Genomic DNA, 22,757 nt, shown 5'->3' on the forward strand with positions numbered 1-22,757 from the left:
ATCTCTGTGGTATCCTAGTATACAATTATACGACAGTGTTTGGACGATTGTATCCCTCTGTGGTATCCTAGTATACAATTATACGACAGTGTTTGGACGATTGCATCTCTGTGGTATCCTAGTATACAATTATATGACAGTGTTTGGACGATTGTATCTATGTGGTATCCTAGTATACAATTATACGACAGTGTTTGGACGATTGTATCTCTGTGGTATCCTAGTATACAATTATACGACAGTGTTTGGACGATTGTATCTCTGTGGTATCCTAGTATACAATTATACGACAGTGTTTGGACGATTGTATCTCTGTGGTATCCTAGTATACAATTATACGACAGTGTTTGTGGCACTAGACCGAGACTCTAGAACACCTGTGTGTCTCTGTCATATGTAGAGGTATTAGTAAGGTGTCACCTTACTCTACCTGTGTAGAGATAACTTATATTTACCTGTATGTATTGTATACCTGTATAGGGAGAACTAATATTTACTTGTATGTATTGTTCCATAGCATGGTCAAACCCCTCTCCATCTGGCCGCAGAGAATGACCACTCTGATGTTGTCAAGCTATTCCTGAAGTATCGACCAGAACTTGTTACCATGGCAAACACTGTAAGTTTGTAGATTTAAAGGAACCTTTATCTTTCTGGTATGTTTATTTTAACCCCATGCAATGATAACAAAATTGTTAAACAAATTAGATTGATATCTATATGATACATGTAATATATTGATGTTACACTTTTGAACGTATCTGTATCTTTATCACATTATATCAGAACGTCTGTGTCTTTATCACATTATATCAAACTCTTGATATATATCACCATATCACTATGTACTGTTTCCTGTCATCAGTGTTTTTTTCATATAAATATCATGTTGTGTATATTTTGTGAAGATTGTAACTTGTTGAGCTATTTGTTACTGTACCCTAGGATGAGGTGAGTAAATAATAACTCCCATTAACAGTATAATCTCCTCCTCATTTCAGTAGACAGTGTTATGTCCCTTTAATGCCTGCTAACAGTATTCTGTATTATCTCCCCTTGACTCCTACAGTATATTATATTATCGCCCCTTGACTCCTACAGTATATTATATTATCGCCCCTTGACTCCTACATAATTTTGTATTATCTCCCCTTGACTCCTACAGTATTCTGTATTATCTCCCCTTGACTCCTACAGTATATTATATTATCGCCCCTTGACTCCTACAGTATTCTGTATTATCTCCCCTTGACTCCTACAGTATATTATATTATCTCCCCTTGACTCCTACAGTATATTATATTATCGCCCCTTGACTCCTACAGTATTCTGTATTATCTCCCCTTGACTCCTACAGTATTCTGTATTATCTCCCCTTGACTCCTACAGTATATTATATTATCGCCCCTTGACTCCTACAGTATTCTGTATTATCTCCCCTTGACTCCTACAGTATTCTGTATTATCTCCCCTTGACTCCTACAGTATATTATATTATCGCCCCTTGACTCCTACAGTATATTATATTATCTCCCCTTGACTCCTACAGTATATTATATTATCGCCCCTTGACTCCTACAGTATATTATATTATCGCCCCTTGACTCCTACATAATTTTGTATTATCTCCCCTTGACTCCTACAGTATTCTGTATTATCTCCCCTTGACTCCTACAGTATTCTGTATTATCTCCCCTTGACTCCTACAGTATATTATATTATCGCCCCTTGACTCCTACAGTATATTATATTATCGCCCCTTGACTCCTACATAATTTTGTATTATCTCCCCTTGACTCCTACAGTATTCTGTATTATCTCCCCTTGACTCCTACAGTATTCTGTATTATCTCCCCTTGACTACTACAGTATATTATATTATCGCCCCTTGACTCCTACAGTATATTATATTATCTCCCCTTGACTCCTACAGTATTCTGTATTATCTCCCCTTGACTCCTACAGTATATTATATTATCGCCCCTTGACTCCTACATAATTTTGTATTATCTCCCCTTGACTCCTACAGTATATTCTATTATCTCCCCTTGACTCCTACATAATTTTGTATTATCTCCCCTTGACTCCTACATAATTTTGTATTATCTCCCCTTGACTCCTACATAATTTTGTATTATCTCCCCTTGACTCCTACAGTATTCTGTATTATCTCCCCTTGACTCCTACAGTATATTATATTATCGCCCCTTGACTCCTACAGTATATTATATTATCGCCCCTTGACTCCTACAGTATATTATATTATCGCCCCTTGACTCCTACAGTATATTCTATTATCTCCCCTTGACTCCTACAGTATATTCTATTATCTCCCCTTGACTCCTACATAATTTTGTATTATCTCCCCTTGACTCCTACATAATTTTGTATTATCTCCCCTTGACTCCTACAGTATTCTGTATTATCTCCCCTTGACTCCTACATTATATCATATTATCGCCCCTTGACTCCTACATAATTTTGTATTATCTCCCCTTGACTCCTACATAATTTTGTATTATCTCCCCTTGACTCCTACATAGGTTTGTATTATCTCCCCTTGACTCCTACAATGTTTTCCATTGTCTCTTGACATCATTGTGTTTTCTCCCTGGTTGTGCTTGATGATTTGCTGTAGGAATTTTTAATTGATAAAGCCATCTTGTCAAGTTAAAGCAACAACATTTCGAGGCTTGGTCCAGAATTTATCGGCGATTTCACCGAGAGAGCATTTGCATTCATTACTAAAACCAAAATTTGTATCTTCATGAGCTGTGATAATCTTTTATATCATTGCTAAATTCAAGAGATTTAACCCCTACTAACACATCTACTGGTAAAGATTCCCATTATTAGTTTTGAACCAGACCTTATGATGTTAACCTTCAATTTTTAGAGGCACAAGCTGTATCAGACTGTCTTCGGTATAACCCGGCCTCATTATGATTTTCGAGACATCAGTTGTATCAATCTGTCTTCTGTATAACCCAGCCTCATTATGATTTTACAGACATCAGTTGTATCAGTGTCTTCGGTATAACCCGGCCTCATTATGATTTTTAGAGAAACAAGCTGTAGATGTATTACCCTATACCTGTACGCCATGTAGTATACCTGTACGCCATGTAGTATACCTGTTCGCCATGTAGTATACCTGTACGCCATGCAGTATACCTGTACGCCATGTAGTATACCTGTACGCCATGTAGTATACATGTACGCCATGTAGTATACATGTACGCCATGTACTATACATGTACGCCATGTAGTATACCTGTACGTCATGTACTATACCTGTACGCCATGTAGTATACCTGTACGCCATGTAGTATACCTGTACACCATGTAGTATACCTGTACGCCATGTAGTATACCTATACGCCATGTAGTATACCTGTACGCCATGTAGTATACCTGTACGCCATGTAGTATACCTGTACGTCATATAGTATACCTGTACACCATGTAGTATACCTGTACGCCATGTAGTATACCTGTACGCCATGTAGTATACCTGTACGCCATGTAGTATACCTGTACGCCATGTAGTATACCTGTACGCCATGTAGTATACCTGTACACCATGTAGTATACCTGTAAACCATGTAGTATACCTATACGCCATGTAGTATACCTGTACGCCATGTAGTATACCTGTACGCCATGTAGAATACCTGTACGCCATGTAGAATACCTGTACGCCATGTAGTATACCTGTACGCCATGTAGAATACCTGTACGCCATGTAGTATACCTGTACGCCATGTAGTATACCTGTACACCATGTAGTATACCTGTAAACCATGTAGTATACCTGTACACCATGTAGTATACCTGTAAACCATGTAGTATACCTATACGCCATGTAGTATACCTGTACGCCATGTAGTATACCTGTACGCCATGTAGTATACCTGTACGTCATGTAGTATACCTGTACACCATGTAGTATACCTGTACACCATGTAGTATACCTGTATGCCATGTACTATACCTGTACGCCATGTAGTATACCTGTACGCCATGTAGTATACCTGTATGCCATGTACTATACCTGTACGCCATGTAGTATACCTGTACGTTATGTACTATACCTGTACGTCATGTAGTATACCTGTACGTCATGTAATATACCTGTACGCCATGTAGTATACCTGTACGCCATGCAGTATACCTGTACGCCATGTAGTATACCTGTACACCATGTAGTATACCTATGCACCATGTACTATACATGTACACCATGTACTATACCTGTATACCATGTAGTATACATGTACGCCATGTACTATACCTGTAGGCCATGTAGTATACCTGTAAGCCATGAAGTATACCTGTACGCCATGTAGTATACCTGTACGCCATGTTCTATACCTGTACGTCATATAGTATACATGTACACCATGTAGTATACCTGTACGCCATGTAGTATGCATGTACACCATGTAGTATATATGTACACCATGTACTATGCCTGTACACCATGTAGTATACCTGTACATCATGTAGTATACATGTACACCATGTACTATACCTGTACACCATGTAGTATACCTGTGCACCGTGTACTATGCCTGTACACGATGTACTATACCTGTACGTCATGTAATATACCTGTACGCCATGTAGTATACCTGTAAGTCATGTACTATACCTGTACGTCATGTAGTATACATGTACACCATGTAGTATACCTGTACGTCATGTAGTATACCTGTACGTCATGTAGTATACCTGTACGTCATATAGTATACCTGTACACCATGTAATATACCTGTACACCATGTAATATACCTGTACACCATGTAGTATACCTGTACGCCAAGTTCTATACCTGTACACCATGTAGTATACCTGTACACCATGTAGTATACCTGTACACCATGTACTATACATGTACACCATGTAGTATACCTGTACGTCATATAGTATACATGTACACCATGTAGTATACCTGTACACCATGTAATATACCTGTACACCATGTAGTATACCTGTAGGTGTATTGTCCTATTCCTGTAGATGTACATTGTATTGTTCTATACCTGTACACCATGTAATATACCTGTATATGTACATGTATTTATGTATGTATTTGTTTGTTTATAGATTTAGCATAGAATTGTATAAATATCTTTGATAACACATGAACTACCTATAACTGAGGAGATTCACTAGAAATTAAGCTTGCCACCAACAAAATGACGTATTATACTGATTTCATAATCATGGACTAAAAGACTGTGTAATAATTCAATGTATTTTGTAGTAAAAATGTCTGTTTTTCAATCTAAATATAAAGATTGTAGAGTTTATTCAGAGCTTGATGGTAATATAAAAAAATAGACATTGTCCTCTGGCATTACAAGACATCCCCCTGCAGCTTTATTCTACCATACAGGTAATGTGACAATTTTGTCATAGAAAATCCTCTCATCGCAATAAATGACTTGTAAGGTAATAAAGCAATATAAGTCTTTCATGTTGAAGTATGTTGCCATAATCCATAATCAATGATGCCATAATGTGTGTGAGTATGAATGTCATAATCATTACCAGTCTATACCTAACGGTGTGTGTGAGTATCAATGTCATAATCATTACCAGTCCTATACCTAACGGTGTGTGTGAGTATCAATGTCATAATCATTACCAGTCTATACCTAACAATGTGTGTGAGTATGAATGTCATAATCATTACCAGTCGATACCTAACAATGTGTGTGAGTATCAATGTCATAATCATTACCAGTCGATACCTAACAATGTGTGTGAGTATCAATGTCATAATCATTACCAGTCTATATCTAACAATGTGTGTGAGTATCAATGTCATAATCATTACCAGTCTATACCTAACAGTGTGTGTGAGTATGAATGTCATAATCATTACCAGTCTATACCTAACGGTGTGTGTGAGTATCAATGTCATAATCATTACCAGTCCTATACCTAACGGTGTGTGTGAGTATCAATGTCATAATCATTACCAGTCTATACCTAACAATGTGTGTGTGAGTATCAATGTCATAATCATTACCAGTCTATACCTAACAGTGTGTGTGAGTATGAATGTCATAATCATTACCAGTCTATACCTAACAGTGTGTGTGAGTATCAATATTATAATCATTACCAATCTATACCTAACAGTGTGTGTGAGTATGAATGTCATAATCATTACCAGTCTATACCTAACAGTGTGTGTGAGTATGAATGTCATAATCATTACCAGTCTATATCTAACAGTGTGTGTGAGTATGAATGTCATAATCATTACCAGTCATATACCTAACACTGTGTGTGTGAGTATCAATGTCATAATCATTACCAGTCCTATACCTAACACTGTGTGAGTATGAATGTCATAATCATTACCAGTCTATACCCAATTCTGTGTGTGTGAGTATCAATGTCATAATCATTACCAGTCCTATACCTAACACTGTGTGTGTGAGTATCAATGTCATAATCATTACCAGACTATACCTAACAGTGTGTGTGAGTATCAATGTCATAATCATTACCAGTCCTATACCTAACGGTGTGTGTGTGTGAGTATCAATGTCATAATCAATACCAGACTATACCTAACAGTGTGTGTGTGAGTATCAATGTCATAATCATTACCAGACTATACCTAACAGTGTGTGTGAGTATCAATGTCATAATCATTACCAGACTATACCTAACAGTGTGTGTGTGAGTATCAATGTCATAATCATTACCAGACTATACCTAACAGTGTGTGTGTGTGAGTATCAATGTCATAATCATTACCAGACTATACCTAACAGTGTGTGTGAGTATCAATGTCATAATCATTACCAGACTATACCTTATGCTGTTGTAGAACGGAATGACATGTGCCCACATAGCAGCCTCTAAAGGGAGTGTGGCGGTCATCAAAGAGCTCATGAGGTTCAACAAGGGGGTAGTGACCACAGCTAAAAATAGGGTGAGTTCTGAGACACTTATTAGCAAAATAGGAAGAATAAGTTTAAAGTCACTTATTGAGTAAAACTCTAGTGTATGTATGCTCAAGGTTACTTATTTGACAAAACAGCAATTTGTATGTATGTTCAAGGTCATTTATTAAAAAAAAACATGTATTTATCTTTTTTAACAATATCTTTTTTTGATGATAATAAAATTCTCTTTTGTAAGCCATTGACTTTTAAACAATCCTTTACTGAACATTAAAGTTAAATTCTCATTAATATATATTGTTTCCAGACAAGTGAGTCAACGGCACTACACCTAGCCGCCGCTGGAGGCCACAAGGAAGTTCTACATGTGTTACTAAATGCTGGGGCGCTTGCTACAGAAGAGAACGCTGTGAGTACACCTGATCTTTGTCCCTCAGAAACTTTCATATTGTATGACTTTAGAGTACAGTATGTCATACAATTGGAGAATAACTTAATCTTAATCTGTCCGACTCTTTATGATTTGACTTGGATAAATTTGATTCTAATGTAACAAAATTCTTCAGAGTCAGACTGGGGGTACCCATAACAAATCCCAGTCCCTCTGTTATTGAATTGTTGGCAGCCCCAGTTACACTATTTTTTTTGTTTTGGAAATTTTTTATTTTCTTCCATACATATGCGTACATGTAGCAATACATAATATTGGTGTATATTTAATTGCAACAATTACACTTTTTCATATGCTTAATAAAAATTCGCTCATCAATACATGAAGTATACCTCAGATGGAGTTTCGTCCCAATACATTAAATCGTGCAATCGTATAAAATGAATGTGTTCATCACGATTTCATATTATCTCATTGTGTAATGTGGCTGATAGAACATGCTCTTTTATATATATATATATATATATATTTTTATTGTGTTGCTATAGCTATTTGTGGTATACTTCAGGTAAGGATATTGCCATATTAGTTCAGAAGAAAACTTTTTATACATGTAGATATACAAAAAAAAAAAAGACATACATAAAGACTTCTTACATGCACAGACTCATACTTTAACAGTAATAGAGTTCTAAAAAGTAACAATAACAAGTTTTTCTTTTTTTGATTTGTTACGTTACAAGTGCTTTCAAATCAACCCATCGTTTTTCAAATTTTTGGACAGTCATATTTTTCCTATGAATGTACTGTTCAATTTTGTAATGTTTTTCTAGTTCCATTTTGAATATAAATAGAGCAGGCAGATGATTTTTATACTTTTGCTTATATATGTGTAATTTTGCTAGAACACTAATTAAGTTTATGTTGTTTATTTCGTTGTCCGTTTTCCCAAGGATAACATCTGAATTAATCAAACTCAGAGTTTTCCCGGTTTTGTTTTCTACCCATGTGGTGAATTCTTGCCAAAATTTTGTAACAAGAGTACATTCCCAAAACAAGTGGATTATTGATTCTATATTTGCTTTACAAAATGAGCATACAGGCGAGTTAATTACACCTAGCTATCATACGCAGGTATTTGTTTGTGCTAATGATTCTGTGAGTAATTCGGTATTGGAACCATTGAAGTGTTGAGTCCGAGGTTAACTTAAATATTATAAAGTTAATCTTTTCCCACCAATATTGATTTTGATGTATATCAAGTTCAAGTGACCATTTGACTTTGTATTTATCATTTGTAGTTAAATCTTCAATAAAAAGATTATATATCGAGAGTCCTCGTTGTTTATTTGTTAAGATGTGATAAATGTACTTTTGACAATGTGGAAGTATAATAGTGGAATTATAATTTCTCAGAAAAGGCCATTTAGACAGAATGGTATTCCTGATGCCATAAAACTGAGTTAGTATTGGTGAAAAGGAAAAATTTTTGCAAAATTCTTCATAGTTTTCAATTAATTTACCTTGGTCATTACATAAGTCATACACATAACATATCCCTTTTCGTGACCATTGTTTAAAATATAAGGTCTTGTTATCAATCTTTATTTCTGGATTGTGCCACAAGGGACGATACAAAACACTTTCTTCGTTGCATGGAAGGTACAAAAAACAATGTATGTTTTCAAGGACTTCTTTCCAGAACAGATTTTTAATAGATTTCGACTTTTTTCTCCAATAGTCCGCCCCATATGAAATAATAGTAAATTTTGATTCGCCAATCACTTCTTCAAAAAGGTAGGCCCATGAATTATCATTTTTAACAGGCGTTTTATCCAGGATAGTTTCATGGATTTAATGAAAGCATCAATTTGAACCATTTTAAGACCGCCATCTTTGTAATTTTGAACTATCAGGTTTCTTGAGATTCTATCGTTTTTCCTGCCCCATATAAAATTGTATAAAAGTCTTTCTAGGATTTTCCCAGTTACACTATTGACTGGTTCACAGCCCAAGCTATACCATTGACTGGTTCACAGCCCCAGTTTTACCATTGACTGGTTCACAGCCCCAGTTATACTATTGACTGGTTCACAGCCCAAGTTATACCATTGACTTGTTCACAGCCCCAGTTATACTATTGCCTGGTTCACAGCCCCATTTATATCATTGACTGGTTCACAGCCCCAGTTATACCATTGACTGGTTCATGGCCCCAGTTATACCATTGACTGGTTCACAGCCCAAGTTTTACTATTGACTGGTTCACAGCCCAAGTTATACCATTGACTGGTTCATAGCCCAAGTTATACAATTGACTGGTTCACAGCCCCAGTTATACCATTGACTGCTTCACAGCCCAAGTTATACCATTGACTGGTTCACAGCCCCAGTTATACCATTGACTGGTTCACAGCCCCAGTTATACTATTGCCTGGTTCACAGCCCCACTTATATCATTGACTGGTTCACAGCCCCAGTTATACTATTGACTGGTTCACAGCCCAAGTTATACCATTGACTGGTTCATAGCCCAAGTTATACCATTGACTGGTTCACAGCCCCAGTTATACCATTGACTGGCTCATGGCCCAGTTATACCATTGACTGGTTCACAGCACCAGTTATACTATTGACTGGTTCACAGCCCAAGTTATACCATTGACTGGTTCACGGCCCCAGTTATACCATTGACTGGTTCACAGCACCAGTTATAACATTGACTGGTTCACAGCCCCAGTTATATCATTGCCTGGTTCACAGCCCCATTTATATCATTGACTGGTTCACGGCCCCAGTTATAACATTGACTGGTTCACAGCACCAGTTATACCATTGACTGGTTCACGGCCCCAGTTATATCATTGCCTGGTTCACAGCCCCATTTATATCATTGACTGGTTCACAGCCCCAGTTATATCATTGACTGGTTCACAGCCCCAGTTATACCATTTACTGGTTCACAGCCCCAGTTATACCATTGACTGGTTCATAGCCCCAGTTATACCATTGACTGGTTCACAGCCCCAGTTATAACATTGACTGGTTCACAGCCCAAGTTATACCATTGACTGGTTCACGGCCCCAGTGATAACATTGACTGGTTCATAGCCCAAGTTATACCATTGACTGGTTCACAGCCCCAGTTATACCATTGACTGGTTCATAGCCCCAGTTATACCATTGACTGGTTCACGGCCCCAGTTATACTATTGACTGGTTCACAGCCCCAGTTATACAATTGACTGGTTCACGGCCCCAGTGATAACATTGACTGGTTCATAGCCCAAGTTATACCATTTACTGGTTCAAGGCCCCAGTTATATCACTGACTGGTTCACAGCCCAAGTTATACCATTGACTGGCTCACAGCCCTAGTTATATCATTGACTGGCTCACAGCCCTAGTTATACCATTGACTGGTTCAAGGCCCCAGTTATATCACTGACTGGTTCACAGCCCAAGTTATACCATTGACTGGTTCACGGCCCCAGTTATAACATTGACTGGTTTACAGCCCTAGTTATATCATTGACTGGTTCACAGCCCCAGTTATACCATTTACTGGTTCACAGCCCCAGTTATACCATTGACTGGTTCAAGGCCCCAGTTATACCATTGACTGGTTCAAGGCCCCAGTTATAACATTGACTGGTTCACAGCCCCAGTTATAACATTGACTGGTTCACAGCCCCAGTTATAACATTGACTGGTTCACAGCCCAAGTTATACCATTGACTGGTTCACAGCCCCAGTTATACTATTGACTGGTTCACAGCCCCAGTTATAACATTGACTGGTTCACAGCCCCAGTTATATCATTGACTTGTTCACAGCCCCAGTTATACAATTGACTGGTTCACGGCCCTAGTTATACCATTGACTGGTTCAAGGCCCCAGTTATAACATTGACTGGTTCACAGCCCCAGTTATACCATTGACTGGTTCACGGCCCCAGCTATACCATTGACTGGTTCACTGCCCCAGTTACATGATGACGCACTGTCCTACTGACACAATAAGTGGTTCACAACTCTACTGACACAATGCCTGGGTCATAGCCCAGATACACCGTGGTTGATTTCCAGTCTCTCTGACAGCATGGTGTGGTGTCAGTGAGGTTTGAGCCCATCCATGGTGTCAGTGAGACTGGAAACCAACCACTGACACCATGGTTGGTTTCCAGTCTCACTGACACCATGGTTGGTTTCTAGTCTCACTGACACCATGGTAGGTTTCTAGTCTCACTGACACCATGGTTGGTTTCTAGTCTCACTGACACCATGGTTAGTTTCCAGTCTCACTGACACCATGGTTAGTTTCCAGTCTCACTGACACCATGGTTGGTTTCCAGTCTCACTGACACCATGGTTAGTTTCCAGTCTCACTGACACCACACCATGGTTAGTTTCCAGTCTCACTGACACCATGGTAGGTTTCTAGTCTCACTGACACCATGGTTAGTTTCCAGTCTCACTGACACCATGGTTAGTTTCCAGTCTCACTGACACCATGGTTGGTTTCTAGTCTCACTGACACCATGGTTAGTTTCCAGTCTCACTGACACCATGGTTGGTTTCTAGTCTCACTGACACCATGGTTAGTTTCTAGTCTCACTGACACCATGGTTGGTTTCTAGTCTCACTGACACCATGGTTAGTTTCCAGTCTCACTGACACCATGGTTAGTTTCCAGTCTCACTGACACCATGGCAGGTTTCTGGTCTCACTGACACCATGGTCGGTTTCCAGTCTCACTGACACCACACCATGGTTAGTTTCCAGTCTCACTGACACCATGGTTGGTTTCTAGTCTCACTGACACCATGGTTGGTTTCTAGTCTCACTGACACCATGGTAGGTTTCCAGTCTCACTGACACCATGGTTAGTTTCCAGTCTCCCTGACACCATGGTTGGTTTCTAGTCTCACTGACACCATGGTTGGTTTCTAGTCTCACTGACACCATGGTTAGTTTCCAGTCTGACTGACACCACACCATGGTTAGTTTCCAGTCTCCCTGACACCATGGTTAGTTTTCAGTCTCCCTGACACCATGGTTGGTTTCTAGTCTCCCTGACACCATGGTTAGTTTCCAGTCTCCCTGACACCATGGTTAGTTTCCAGTCTCCCTGACACCATGGTTGGTTTCTAGTCTCACTGACACCATGGTTGGTTTCTAGTCTCACTGACACCATGGTTGGTTTCTAGTCTCACTGACACCATGGTAGGTTTCCAGTCTCACTGACACCATGGTTAGTTTCCAGTCTCCCTGACACCATGGTTGGTTTCTAGTCTCACTGACACCATGGTTGGTTTCTAGTCTCACTGACACCATGGTTAGTTTCCAGTCTCACTGACACCACACCATGGTTAGTTTCCAGTCTCACTGACACCATGGTAGGTTTCTAGTCTCACTGACACCATGGTTAGTTTCCAGTCTCCCTGACACCATGGTTAGTTTTCAGTCTCCCTGACACCATGGTTGGTTTCCAGTCTCACTGACACCATGGTTAGTTTCCAGTCTCCCTGACACCATGGTTGGTTTCTAGTCTCACTGACACCAATGTCGGTTTCCAGTCTCACTGACACCATGGTTGGTTTCCAGTCTCACTGACACATGGTTGGTTTCTAGTCTCACTGACACCATGGTTGGTTTCCAGTCTCACTGACACCATGGTTGGTTTCCAGTCTCACTGACACCATGGTTAGTTTCCAGTCTCACTGACACCATGGTTAGTTTCCAGTCTCACTGACACCATGGTTAGTTTCCAGTCTCACTGACACCATGGTTAGTTTCCAGTCTCACTGACACCATGGTTAGTTTCCAGTCTCACTGACACCATGGTTGGTTTCTAGTCTCACTGACACCACACCATGGTTAGTTTCCAGTCTCACTGACACCATGGTTGGTTTCCAGTCTCACTGACACCATGGTTGGTTTCTAGTCTCACTGACACCACACCATGGTTAGTTTCCAGTCTCACTGACACCATGGTTAGTTTCCAGTCTCACTGACACCATGGTTAGTTTCCAGTCTCACTGACACCATGGTTAGTTTCCAGTCTCACTGACACCATGGTTGGTTTCTAGTCTCACTGACACCATGGTTAGTTTCCAGTCTCACTGACACCATGGTTAGTTTCCAGTCTCACTGACACCATGGTTGGTTTCCAGTCTCACTGACACCATGGTTGGTTTCTAGTCTCACTGACACCATGGTAGGTTTCTAGTCTCACTGACACCATGGTTGGTTTCTAGTCTCACTGACACCATGGTTAGTTTCCAGTCTCACTGACACCATGGTTAGTTTCCAGTCTCACTGACACCATGGTTGGTTTCCAGTCTTACTAATGCCATGGTTGGTTTCCAGTCTTACTAATGCCATGGTTGGATTCCAGTCTCCCTGACACCATGGTTGGTTTCTAGTCTCACTGACACCATGGTTGGTTTCTAGTCTCACTGACACCATGGTTGGTTTCTAGTCTCACTGACACCATGGTAGGTTTCCAGTCTCACTGACACCATGGTTAGTTTCCAGTCTCCCTGACACCATGGTTGGTTTCTAGTCTCACTGACACCATGGTTGGTTTCTAGTCTCACTGACACCATGGTTAGTTTCCAGTCTCACTGACACCACACTATGGTTAGTTTCCAGTCTCACTGACACCATGGTAGGTTTCTAGTCTCACTGACACCATGGTTAGTTTTCAGTCTCCCTGACACCATGGTTGGTTTCTAGTCTCCCTGACACCATGGTTAGTTTCCAGTCTCCCTGACACCATGGTTGGTTTCTAGTCTCACTGACACCATGGTCGGTTTCCAGTCTCACTGACACCATGGTTGGTTTCCAGTCTCACTGACACCATGGTTGGTTTCCAGTCTCACTGACACCATGGTTAGTTTCTAGTCTCACTGACACCATGGTTAGTTTCTAGTCTCACTGACACCATGGTTGGTTTCCAGTCTCACTGACACCATGGTTAGTTTCCAGTCTCACTGACACCATGGTTGGTTTCCAGTCTAACTGACACCATGGTTGGTTTCTAGTCTCACTGACACCATGGTTGGTTTCCAGTCTCACTGACACCATGGTTGGTTTCTAGTCTCACTGACACCATGGTTGGTTTCCAGTCTCACTGACACCATGGTTGGTTTCCAGTCTCACTGACACCATGGTTAGTTTCCAGTCTCACTGACACCATGGTTAGTTTCCAGTCTCACTGACACCATGGTTAGTTTCCAGTCTCACTGACACCATGGTTAGTTTCCAGTCTCACTGACACCATGGTTGGTTTCTAGTCTCACTGACACCACACCATGGTTAGTTTCCAGTCTCACTGACACCATGGTTGGTTTCCAGTCTCACTGACACCATGGTTGGTTTCTAGTCTCACTGACACCACACCATGGTTGGTTTCCAGTCTCACTGACACCATGGTTAGTTTCCAGTCTCACTGACACCATGGTTGGTTTCCAGTCTCACTGACACCATGGTTAGTTTCTAGTCTCCCTGACACCATGGTTAGTTTCCAGTCTCACTGACACCATGGTTAGTTTCCAGTCTCACTGACACCATGGTTAGTTTCCAGTCTCACTGACACCATGGTTAGTTTCCAGTCTCACTGACACCATGGTTGGTTTCTAGTCTCACTGACACCATGGTTAGTTTCCAGTCTCACTGACACCATGGTTGGTTTCCAGTCTCACTGACACCATGGTTGGTTTCTAGTCTCACTGACACCATGGTAGGTTTCTAGTCTCACTGACACCATGGTTGGTTTCTAGTCTCACTGACACCATGGTTAGTTTCCAGTCTCACTGACACCATGGTTAGTTTCCAGTCTCACTGACACCATGGTTGGTTTCCAGTCTCACTGACACCATGGTTAGTTTCCAGTCTCACTGACACCACACCATGGTTAGTTTCCAGTCTCACTGACACCATGGTAGGTTTCTAGTCGCACTGACACCATGGTTAGTTTCCAGTCTCACTGACACCATGGTTAGTTTCCAGTCTCACTGACACCATGGTTAGTTTCCAGTCTCACTGACACCATGGTTGGTTTCTAGTCTCACTGACACCATGGTTAGTTTCCAGTCTCACTGACACCATGGTTGGTTTCTAGTCTCACTGACACCATGGTTAGTTTCTAGTCTCACTGACACCATGGTTGGTTTCTAGTCTCACTGACACCATGGTTAGTTTCCAGTCTCACTGACACCATGGTTAGTTTCCAGTCTCACTGACACCATGGCAGGTTTCTGGTCTCACTGACACCATGGTCGGTTTCCAGTCTCACTGACACCACACCATGGTTAGTTTCCAGTCTCACTGACACCATGGTTGGTTTCTAGTCTCACTGACACCATGGTTGGTTTCTAGTCTCACTGACACCATGGTAGGTTTCCAGTCTCACTGACACCATGGTTAGTTTCCAGTCTCCCTGACACCATGGTTGGTTTCTAGTCTCACTGACACCATGGTTGGTTTCTAGTCTCACTGACACCATGGTTAGTTTCCAGTCTCACTGACACCACACCATGGTTAGTTTCCAGTCTCCCTGACACCATGGTTAGTTTTCAGTCTCCCTGACACCATGGTTGGTTTCTAGTCTCCCTGACACCATGGTTAGTTTCCAGTCTCCCTGACACCATGGTTAGTTTCCAGTCTCCCTGACACCATGGTTGGTTTCTAGTCTCACTGACACCATGGTTGGTTTCTAGTCTCACTGACACCATGGTTGGTTTCTAGTCTCACTGACACCATGGTAGGTTTCCAGTCTCACTGACACCATGGTTAGTTTCCAGTCTCCCTGACACCATGGTTGGTTTCTAGTCTCACTGACACCATGGTTGGTTTCTAGTCTCACTGACACCATGGTTAGTTTCCAGTCTCACTGACACCACACCATGGTTAGTTTCCAGTCTCACTGACACCATGGTAGGTTTCTAGTCTCACTGACACCATGGTTAGTTTCCAGTCTCCCTGACACCATGGTTAGTTTTCAGTCTCCCTGACACCATGGTTGGTTTCTAGTCTCCCTGACACCATGGTTAGTTTCCAGTCTCCCTGACACCATGGTTGGTTTCTAGTCTCACTGACACCAATGTCGGTTTCCAGTCTCACTGACACCATGGTTGGTTTCCAGTCTCACTGACACCATGGTTGGTTTCCAGTCTCACTGACACCATGGTTGGTTTCTAGTCTCACTGACACCATGGTTGGTTTCCAGTCTCACTGACACCATGGTTGGTTTCCAGTCTCACTGACACCATGGTTAGTTTCCAGTCTCACTGACACCATGGTTAGTTTCCAGTCTCACTGACACCACACCATGGTTGGTTTCTAGTCTCACTGACACCATGGTTAGTTTCCAGTCTCACTGACACCATGGTTGGTTTCTAGTCTCACTGACACCACACCATGGTTAGTTTCCAGTCTCACTGACACCATGGTTGGTTTCCAGTCTCACTGACACCATGGTTGGTTTCTAGTCTCACTGACACCACACCATGGTTAGTTTCCAGTCTCACTGACACCATGGTTAGTTTCCAGTCTCACTGACACCATGGTTAGTTTCCAGTCTCACTGACACCATGGTTAGTTTCCAGTCTGACTGACACCATGGTTGGTTTCTAGTCTCACTGACACCATGGTTAGTTTCCAGTCTCACTGACACCATGGTTAGTTTCCAGTCTCACTGACACCATGGTTGGTTTCCAGTCTCACTGACACCATGGTTGGTTTCTAGTCTCACTGACACCATGGTAGGTTTCTAGTCTCACTGACACCATGGTTGGTTTCTAGTCTCACTGACACCATGGTTAGTTTCCAGTCTCACTGACACCATGGTTGGTTTCCAGTCTTACTAATGCCATGGTTGGTTTCCAGTCTTACTAATGCCATGGTTGGATTCCAGTCTCCCTGACACCATGGTTGGTTTCTAGTCTCACTGACACCATGGTTGGTTTCTAGTCTCACTGACACCATGGTTGGTTTCTAGTCTCACTGACACCATGGTAGGTTTCCAGTCTCACTGACACCATGGTTAGTTTCCAGTCTCCCTGACACCATGGTTGGTTTCTAGTCTCACTGACACCATGGTTGGTTTCTAGTCTCACTGACACCATGGTTAGTTTCCAGTCTCACTGACACCACACCATGGTTAGTTTCCAGTCTCACTGACACCATGGTAGGTTTCTAGTCTCACTGACACCATGGTTAGTTTTCAGTCTCCCTGACACCATGGTTGGTTTCTAGTCTCCCTGACACCATGGTTAGTTTCCAGTCTCCCTGACACCATGGTTGGTTTCTAGTCTCACTGACACCATGGTCGGTTTCCAGTCTCACTGACACCATGGTTGGTTTCCAGTCTCACTGACACCATGGTTGGTTTCCAGTCTCACTGACACCATGGTTAGTTTCTAGTCTCACTGACACCATGGTTAGTTTCTAGTCTCACTGACACCATGGTTGGTTTCCAGTCTCACTGACACCATGGTTAGTTTCCAGTCTCACTGACACCATGGTTGGTTTCCAGTCTCACTGACACCATGGTTGGTTTCTAGTCTCACTGACACCATGGTTGGTTTCCAGTCTCACTGACACCATGGTTGGTTTCTAGTCTCACTGACACCATGGTTGGTTTCCAGTCTCACTGACACCATGGTTGGTTTCCAGTCTCACTGACACCATGGTTAGTTTCCAGTCTCACTGACACCATGGTTAGTTTCCAGTCTCACTGACACCATGGTTAGTTTCAAGTCTCACTGACACCATGGTTAGTTTCCAGTCTCACTGACACCATGGTTGGTTTCTAGTCTCACTGACACCACACCATGGTTAGTTTCCAGTCTCACTGACACCATGGTTGGTTTCCAGTCTCACTGACACCATGGTTGGTTTCTAGTCTCACTGACACCACACCATGGTTGGTTTCCAGTCTCACTGACACCATGGTTAGTTTCCAGTCTCACTGACACCATGGTTGGTTTCCAGTCTCACTGACACCATGGTTAGTTTCTAGTCTCCCTGACACCATGGTTAGTTTCCAGTCTCACTGACACCATGGTTAGTTTCCAGTCTCACTGACACCATGGTTAGTTTCCAGTCTCACTGACACCATGGTTAGTTTCCAGTCTCACTGACACCATGGTTGGTTTCTAGTCTCACTGACACCATGGTTAGTTTCCAGTCTCACTGACACCATGGTTGGTTTCCAGTCTCACTGACACCATGGTTGGTTTCTAGTCTCACTGACACCATGGTAGGTTTCTAGTCTCACTGACACCATGGTTGGTTTCTAGTCTCACTGACACCATGGTTAGTTTCCAGTCTCACTGACACCATGGTTGGTTTCTAGTCTCACTGACACCACACCATGGTTGGTTTCCAGTCTCACTGACACCATGGTTAGTTTCCAGTCTCACTGACACCATGGTTGGTTTCCAGTCTCACTGACACCATGGTTAGTTTCTAGTCTCCCTGACACCATGGTTAGTTTCCAGTCTCACTGACACCATGGTTAGTTTCCAGTCTCACTGACACCATGGTTAGTTTCCAGTCTCACTGACACCATGGTTAGTTTCCAGTCTCACTGACACCATAGTTGGTTTCTAGTCTCACTGACACCATGGTTAGTTTCCAGTCTCACTGACACCATGGTTGGTTTCCAGTCTCACTGACACCATGGTTGGTTTCTAGTCTCACTGACACCATGGTAGGTTTCTAGTCTCACTGACACCATGGTTGGTTTCTAGTCTCACTGACACCATGGTTAGTTTCCAGTCTCACTGACACCATGGTTAGTTTCCAGTCTCACTGACACCATGGTTGGTTTCCAGTCTTACTAATGCCATGGTTGGTTTCCAGTCTTACTAATGCCATGGTTGGATTCAAGCTTCACTGACACTAAAACTGGTTTTTAGTCCCTGAGGCAGAGTGATCAAAGTGATTATAATACTTAATGCCATACCTAATAAGCCTAATTATATGTATTTAGGATACATATGTCAAAAGTTACAGCTATATGTAGTAGGCCTTCAGGGGTCATGACCTTGTTGATACTGACAACCTTGTGATTCCTTACAAACATATAGTTTAGACCCCCCCCCCCCCCCCCCCCCCCCCCCCCCCCCCTCAAATTGTAGACTGGTTCTATATAAGTATGTCAATGTTTTCTATCAAGGTCATTTACTCATGTTTCTGGAGGTCATTTGTGACCAGGCCCAGTGTTATTGTCTATGGTATTTGTCACTTGTATTGTAGTTGTCGTTATCTGTTATTTTATATAACTGTGCTAATGAATTTATTTATGGGGATGACATATATGTGAGGACAATATTTTGGAATTGTTAGCTTTATGAAGGATACAGAAAAAAAATATTAGAAACATTTTCTAAAAGATTAAGCAAAAACATTTTAAATATTTTTCTCTTGAATATTTTTTAGGATGGAATGACTGTAATTCACTTGGCTGGAAAGCATGGACATGTGCACATTCTGGAGGCCCTGAAAGGTCAAGTGTCATGGAGAATTACCAGTAAAAAGGTAGGTATACTTCATGTTATAGTGGAGGTTACCACTACAAAGGTAGGCAAACTTTATGTTCTAGGGAGGTTACCAGTAAAAAGATAGGCAAACTTTATGTTCTAGTGGAGGTTACCACCTCAAAGGTAGGCAAACTTTATGTTCTAGGGGAGGTTACCAGTAAAAAGGTAGGCAAACTTTATGTTCTAGTGGAGGTTACCACCTCAAAGGTAGGCAAACTTTATGTTCTAGAGGAGGTTACCAGTAAAAAGGTAGGCAAACTTTATGTTCTAGTGGAGGTTACCAGTAAAAAGGTAGGCAAACTTTATGGTCTAGTGGAGGTTACCAGTAAAAAGGTGGGCAAACTTTATGTTCTAGGGGAGGTTACCAGTAAAAAGGTTGGCAAACTTTATGTTCTAGGGGAGTTTACCAGTAAAAAGGTAGGCAAACTTTATGTTCTAGTGGAGGTTACCAGTAAAAAGGTAGACAAACTTTATGTTCTAGGGGAGGTAACCAGTAAAAAGGTAGGCAAACTTTATGTTCTAGGGGAGGTTACCACCTCAAAGGTAGGCAAACTTTATGTTGTAGGGGAGGTTACCAGTAAAAAGGTAGGCAAATTTTATGTTCTAGAGGAGGTTACCAGTAAAAAGGTAGGCAAACTTTATGTTCTAGGGGAGGTTACCAGTAAAAAGGTAGGCAGACTTTATGTTCTAGGGGAGATTACCAGTAAAAAGGTAGGCAAACTTTATTTTCTTGGGGAGGTTACCACCACAAAGGTAGGCAAACTTTATGTTATATTGGAGGTTACTAGTAAAAAGGTGGGCAAACTTTATGTTCTAGGGGAGGATACCAATATAAAGGTAGGCAAACTTTATATTCTAGGGGAGGTAACCAGTAAAAAGGTAGGCAAACTTTATGATCTAGTGGAGGTTACTAGTAAAAAAGTAGGCAAACTTTATATTCTAGGGGAGGTTACCAGTAAAAAGGTAGGCAAACTTTGTGTTCTAGGGGAGGTTACCAGTAAAAAGGTAGGCAAACTTTGTGTTCTAGGGGAGGTTACCACCACAAAGGTAGGCAAACTGTATGTTCTGGGGGAGGTTACCAGTAAAAGGGTAGGCAAACTTTGTGTTCGAGGGGAGGTTACCAGTAAAAAGGTAGGCAAACTTTATGTTCTAGTGCAGGTTACCAGTAAAAAGGTAGACAAACTTTATGTTCTAGGGGAGGTTACCAGTAAAAAGGTAGACAAACTTTATGTTCTGGGGGAGGTTACCAGTAAAAAGGTAGGCAAACTTCATGTTCTGGGGGAGGTTACCAGTAAAAAGGTAGGCAAACTTTATGTTCTAGGGGAGGTTACCAGTAAAAAGGTAGGCAAACTTCATGTTCTAGGGGAGGTTACCAGTAAAAAGGTAGGCAAGCTTCATGTTCTAAGGGAGGTTACCAGTAAAAAGGTAGGCAAACTTCATGTTCTAGGGGAGGTTACCAGTAAAAAGGTAGGCAAACTTCATGTTGTAGGGGAGGTTACCAGTAAAAAGGTAGGCAAATTTTATGTTCTAAGTGAGGTTACCAGTAAAAAGGTAGGCAAACTGTATGTTCTAAGGGAGGTTACCAGTGAAAAGGTAGGCAGACTTTATGTTCTAGGAGAGGTTACCAGTAAATAGGTAGGCAAACTGTATGTTCTAGGGGAGGTAACCAGTAAAAAGGTAGGCAAACTTTATGTTCTAGGGGAGGTTACCAGTAAAAAGGTAGCAAACTTTATGTTCTAAGTGAGGTTACCAGAAAAAAGGTAGGCAAACTTTATGTTCTAGGGGAGGTTACCAGAAAAAAGGTAGGCAATTTTAATGTTATATTGGAGGTTACCAGTAAAAAGATAGGCAAACTTTATGTTCTAGGGGAGGTTACCAGTAAAAAGATAGGCAAACTTTATGTTCTAGGGGAGGTTACCAGAAAAAAGGTAGGCAAACTTTATGTTCTAGTGGAGGTTACCAGTAAAAAGGTAGGCAAACTTTATGTTCTAGGTGAGGTTACCAGTAAAAAGATAGGCAAACCTGATGTTCTAAGAGATTATTATGATTACCAGTAAGGAGATAAAGGAAGATAGAGTTGTGGAATTCTATGACACGACTGAAAATTAATTTGATATGGGTTTTCTATTCCAGACTGGACTTTCTGCCCTCCATGTGGCTGCCCACTTTGGCCAGGTGAACTTTGTGAGGGAGATGCTGACTAAGGTTCCAGCCACGGTCAAGAGTGAGATGCCTGGTGGAACAGGTGATGCTGCTCTCAGTGGATTCTCCGCAGAGGTCAGTAAAAGGTCACCTGGTAGTGATAATGTTTTATAATTAAGGTTGAGTAGCTTCAGACTGTCCTGTATGTTTATTATCTTTAGTTACTTTTGGGTGCGTCCTTCAATGATATGTATCCTTGTTTTGGATGTGTCCTTCAATGATACATATCCTTGTTTTGGGTATGTCCTTCAATGTTATGTATCCTTGTTTTGATTGTGTCCTTCAGTGATATGTATCCTTGTTTTGGGTGCGTCCCTCAGTGATATGTATCCTTATTTTGGGTATGTCCTTCAATGATATGTATCCTTGTTTTGGGTGTGTCCTTCAAAAATACATATCCTTGTTTTGGGTATGTCCTTCAATGTTATGTATCCTTGTTTTGATTGTGTCCTTCAGTGATATGTATCCTTGTTTTGGGTGCGTCCCTCAGTGATATGTATCCTTATTTTGGGTATGTCCTTCAATGATATGTATCCTTGTTTTGGGTGTGTCCTTCAAAAATATGTATCCTTTTTTTTGGGTGTGTCCCTCAATGATATGTATCCTTGTTTTGGGTGTGTCCCTCAATGATAGGTATCCTTGTTTTGGGTGTGTCCCTCAATGATAGGTATCCTTGTTTTGG

General features: G+C 41.3%; 1 protein-coding gene across 1 annotated transcript in view; it reads left to right on the forward strand.

Annotated features, from left to right (window-relative positions):
* Positions 1-22,150, forward strand: part of LOC117318360 (ankyrin-1-like) — a gene marked incomplete at both ends in the record, with an annotated part of 43,089 nt that extends 20,939 nt beyond the window's left edge. The window contains 6 exons of the mRNA XM_033873364.1: positions 518-619; positions 946-951; positions 6,854-6,958; positions 7,237-7,338; positions 19,773-19,871; positions 22,007-22,150. Coding sequence (XP_033729255.1) covers positions 518-619; positions 946-951; positions 6,854-6,958; positions 7,237-7,338; positions 19,773-19,871; positions 22,007-22,150 — 558 coding nt within the window. The remainder of the gene's footprint in view (positions 1-517; positions 620-945; positions 952-6,853; positions 6,959-7,236; positions 7,339-19,772; positions 19,872-22,006) is intronic.
* Between the last annotated feature and the right edge of the window lie 607 nt (positions 22,151-22,757).

The sequence above is a fragment of the Pecten maximus genome, unplaced genomic scaffold (assembly GCF_902652985.1).
Source record: "Pecten maximus unplaced genomic scaffold, xPecMax1.1, whole genome shotgun sequence".
Lineage (NCBI taxonomy): Eukaryota > Metazoa > Mollusca > Bivalvia > Pectinida > Pectinidae > Pecten > Pecten maximus.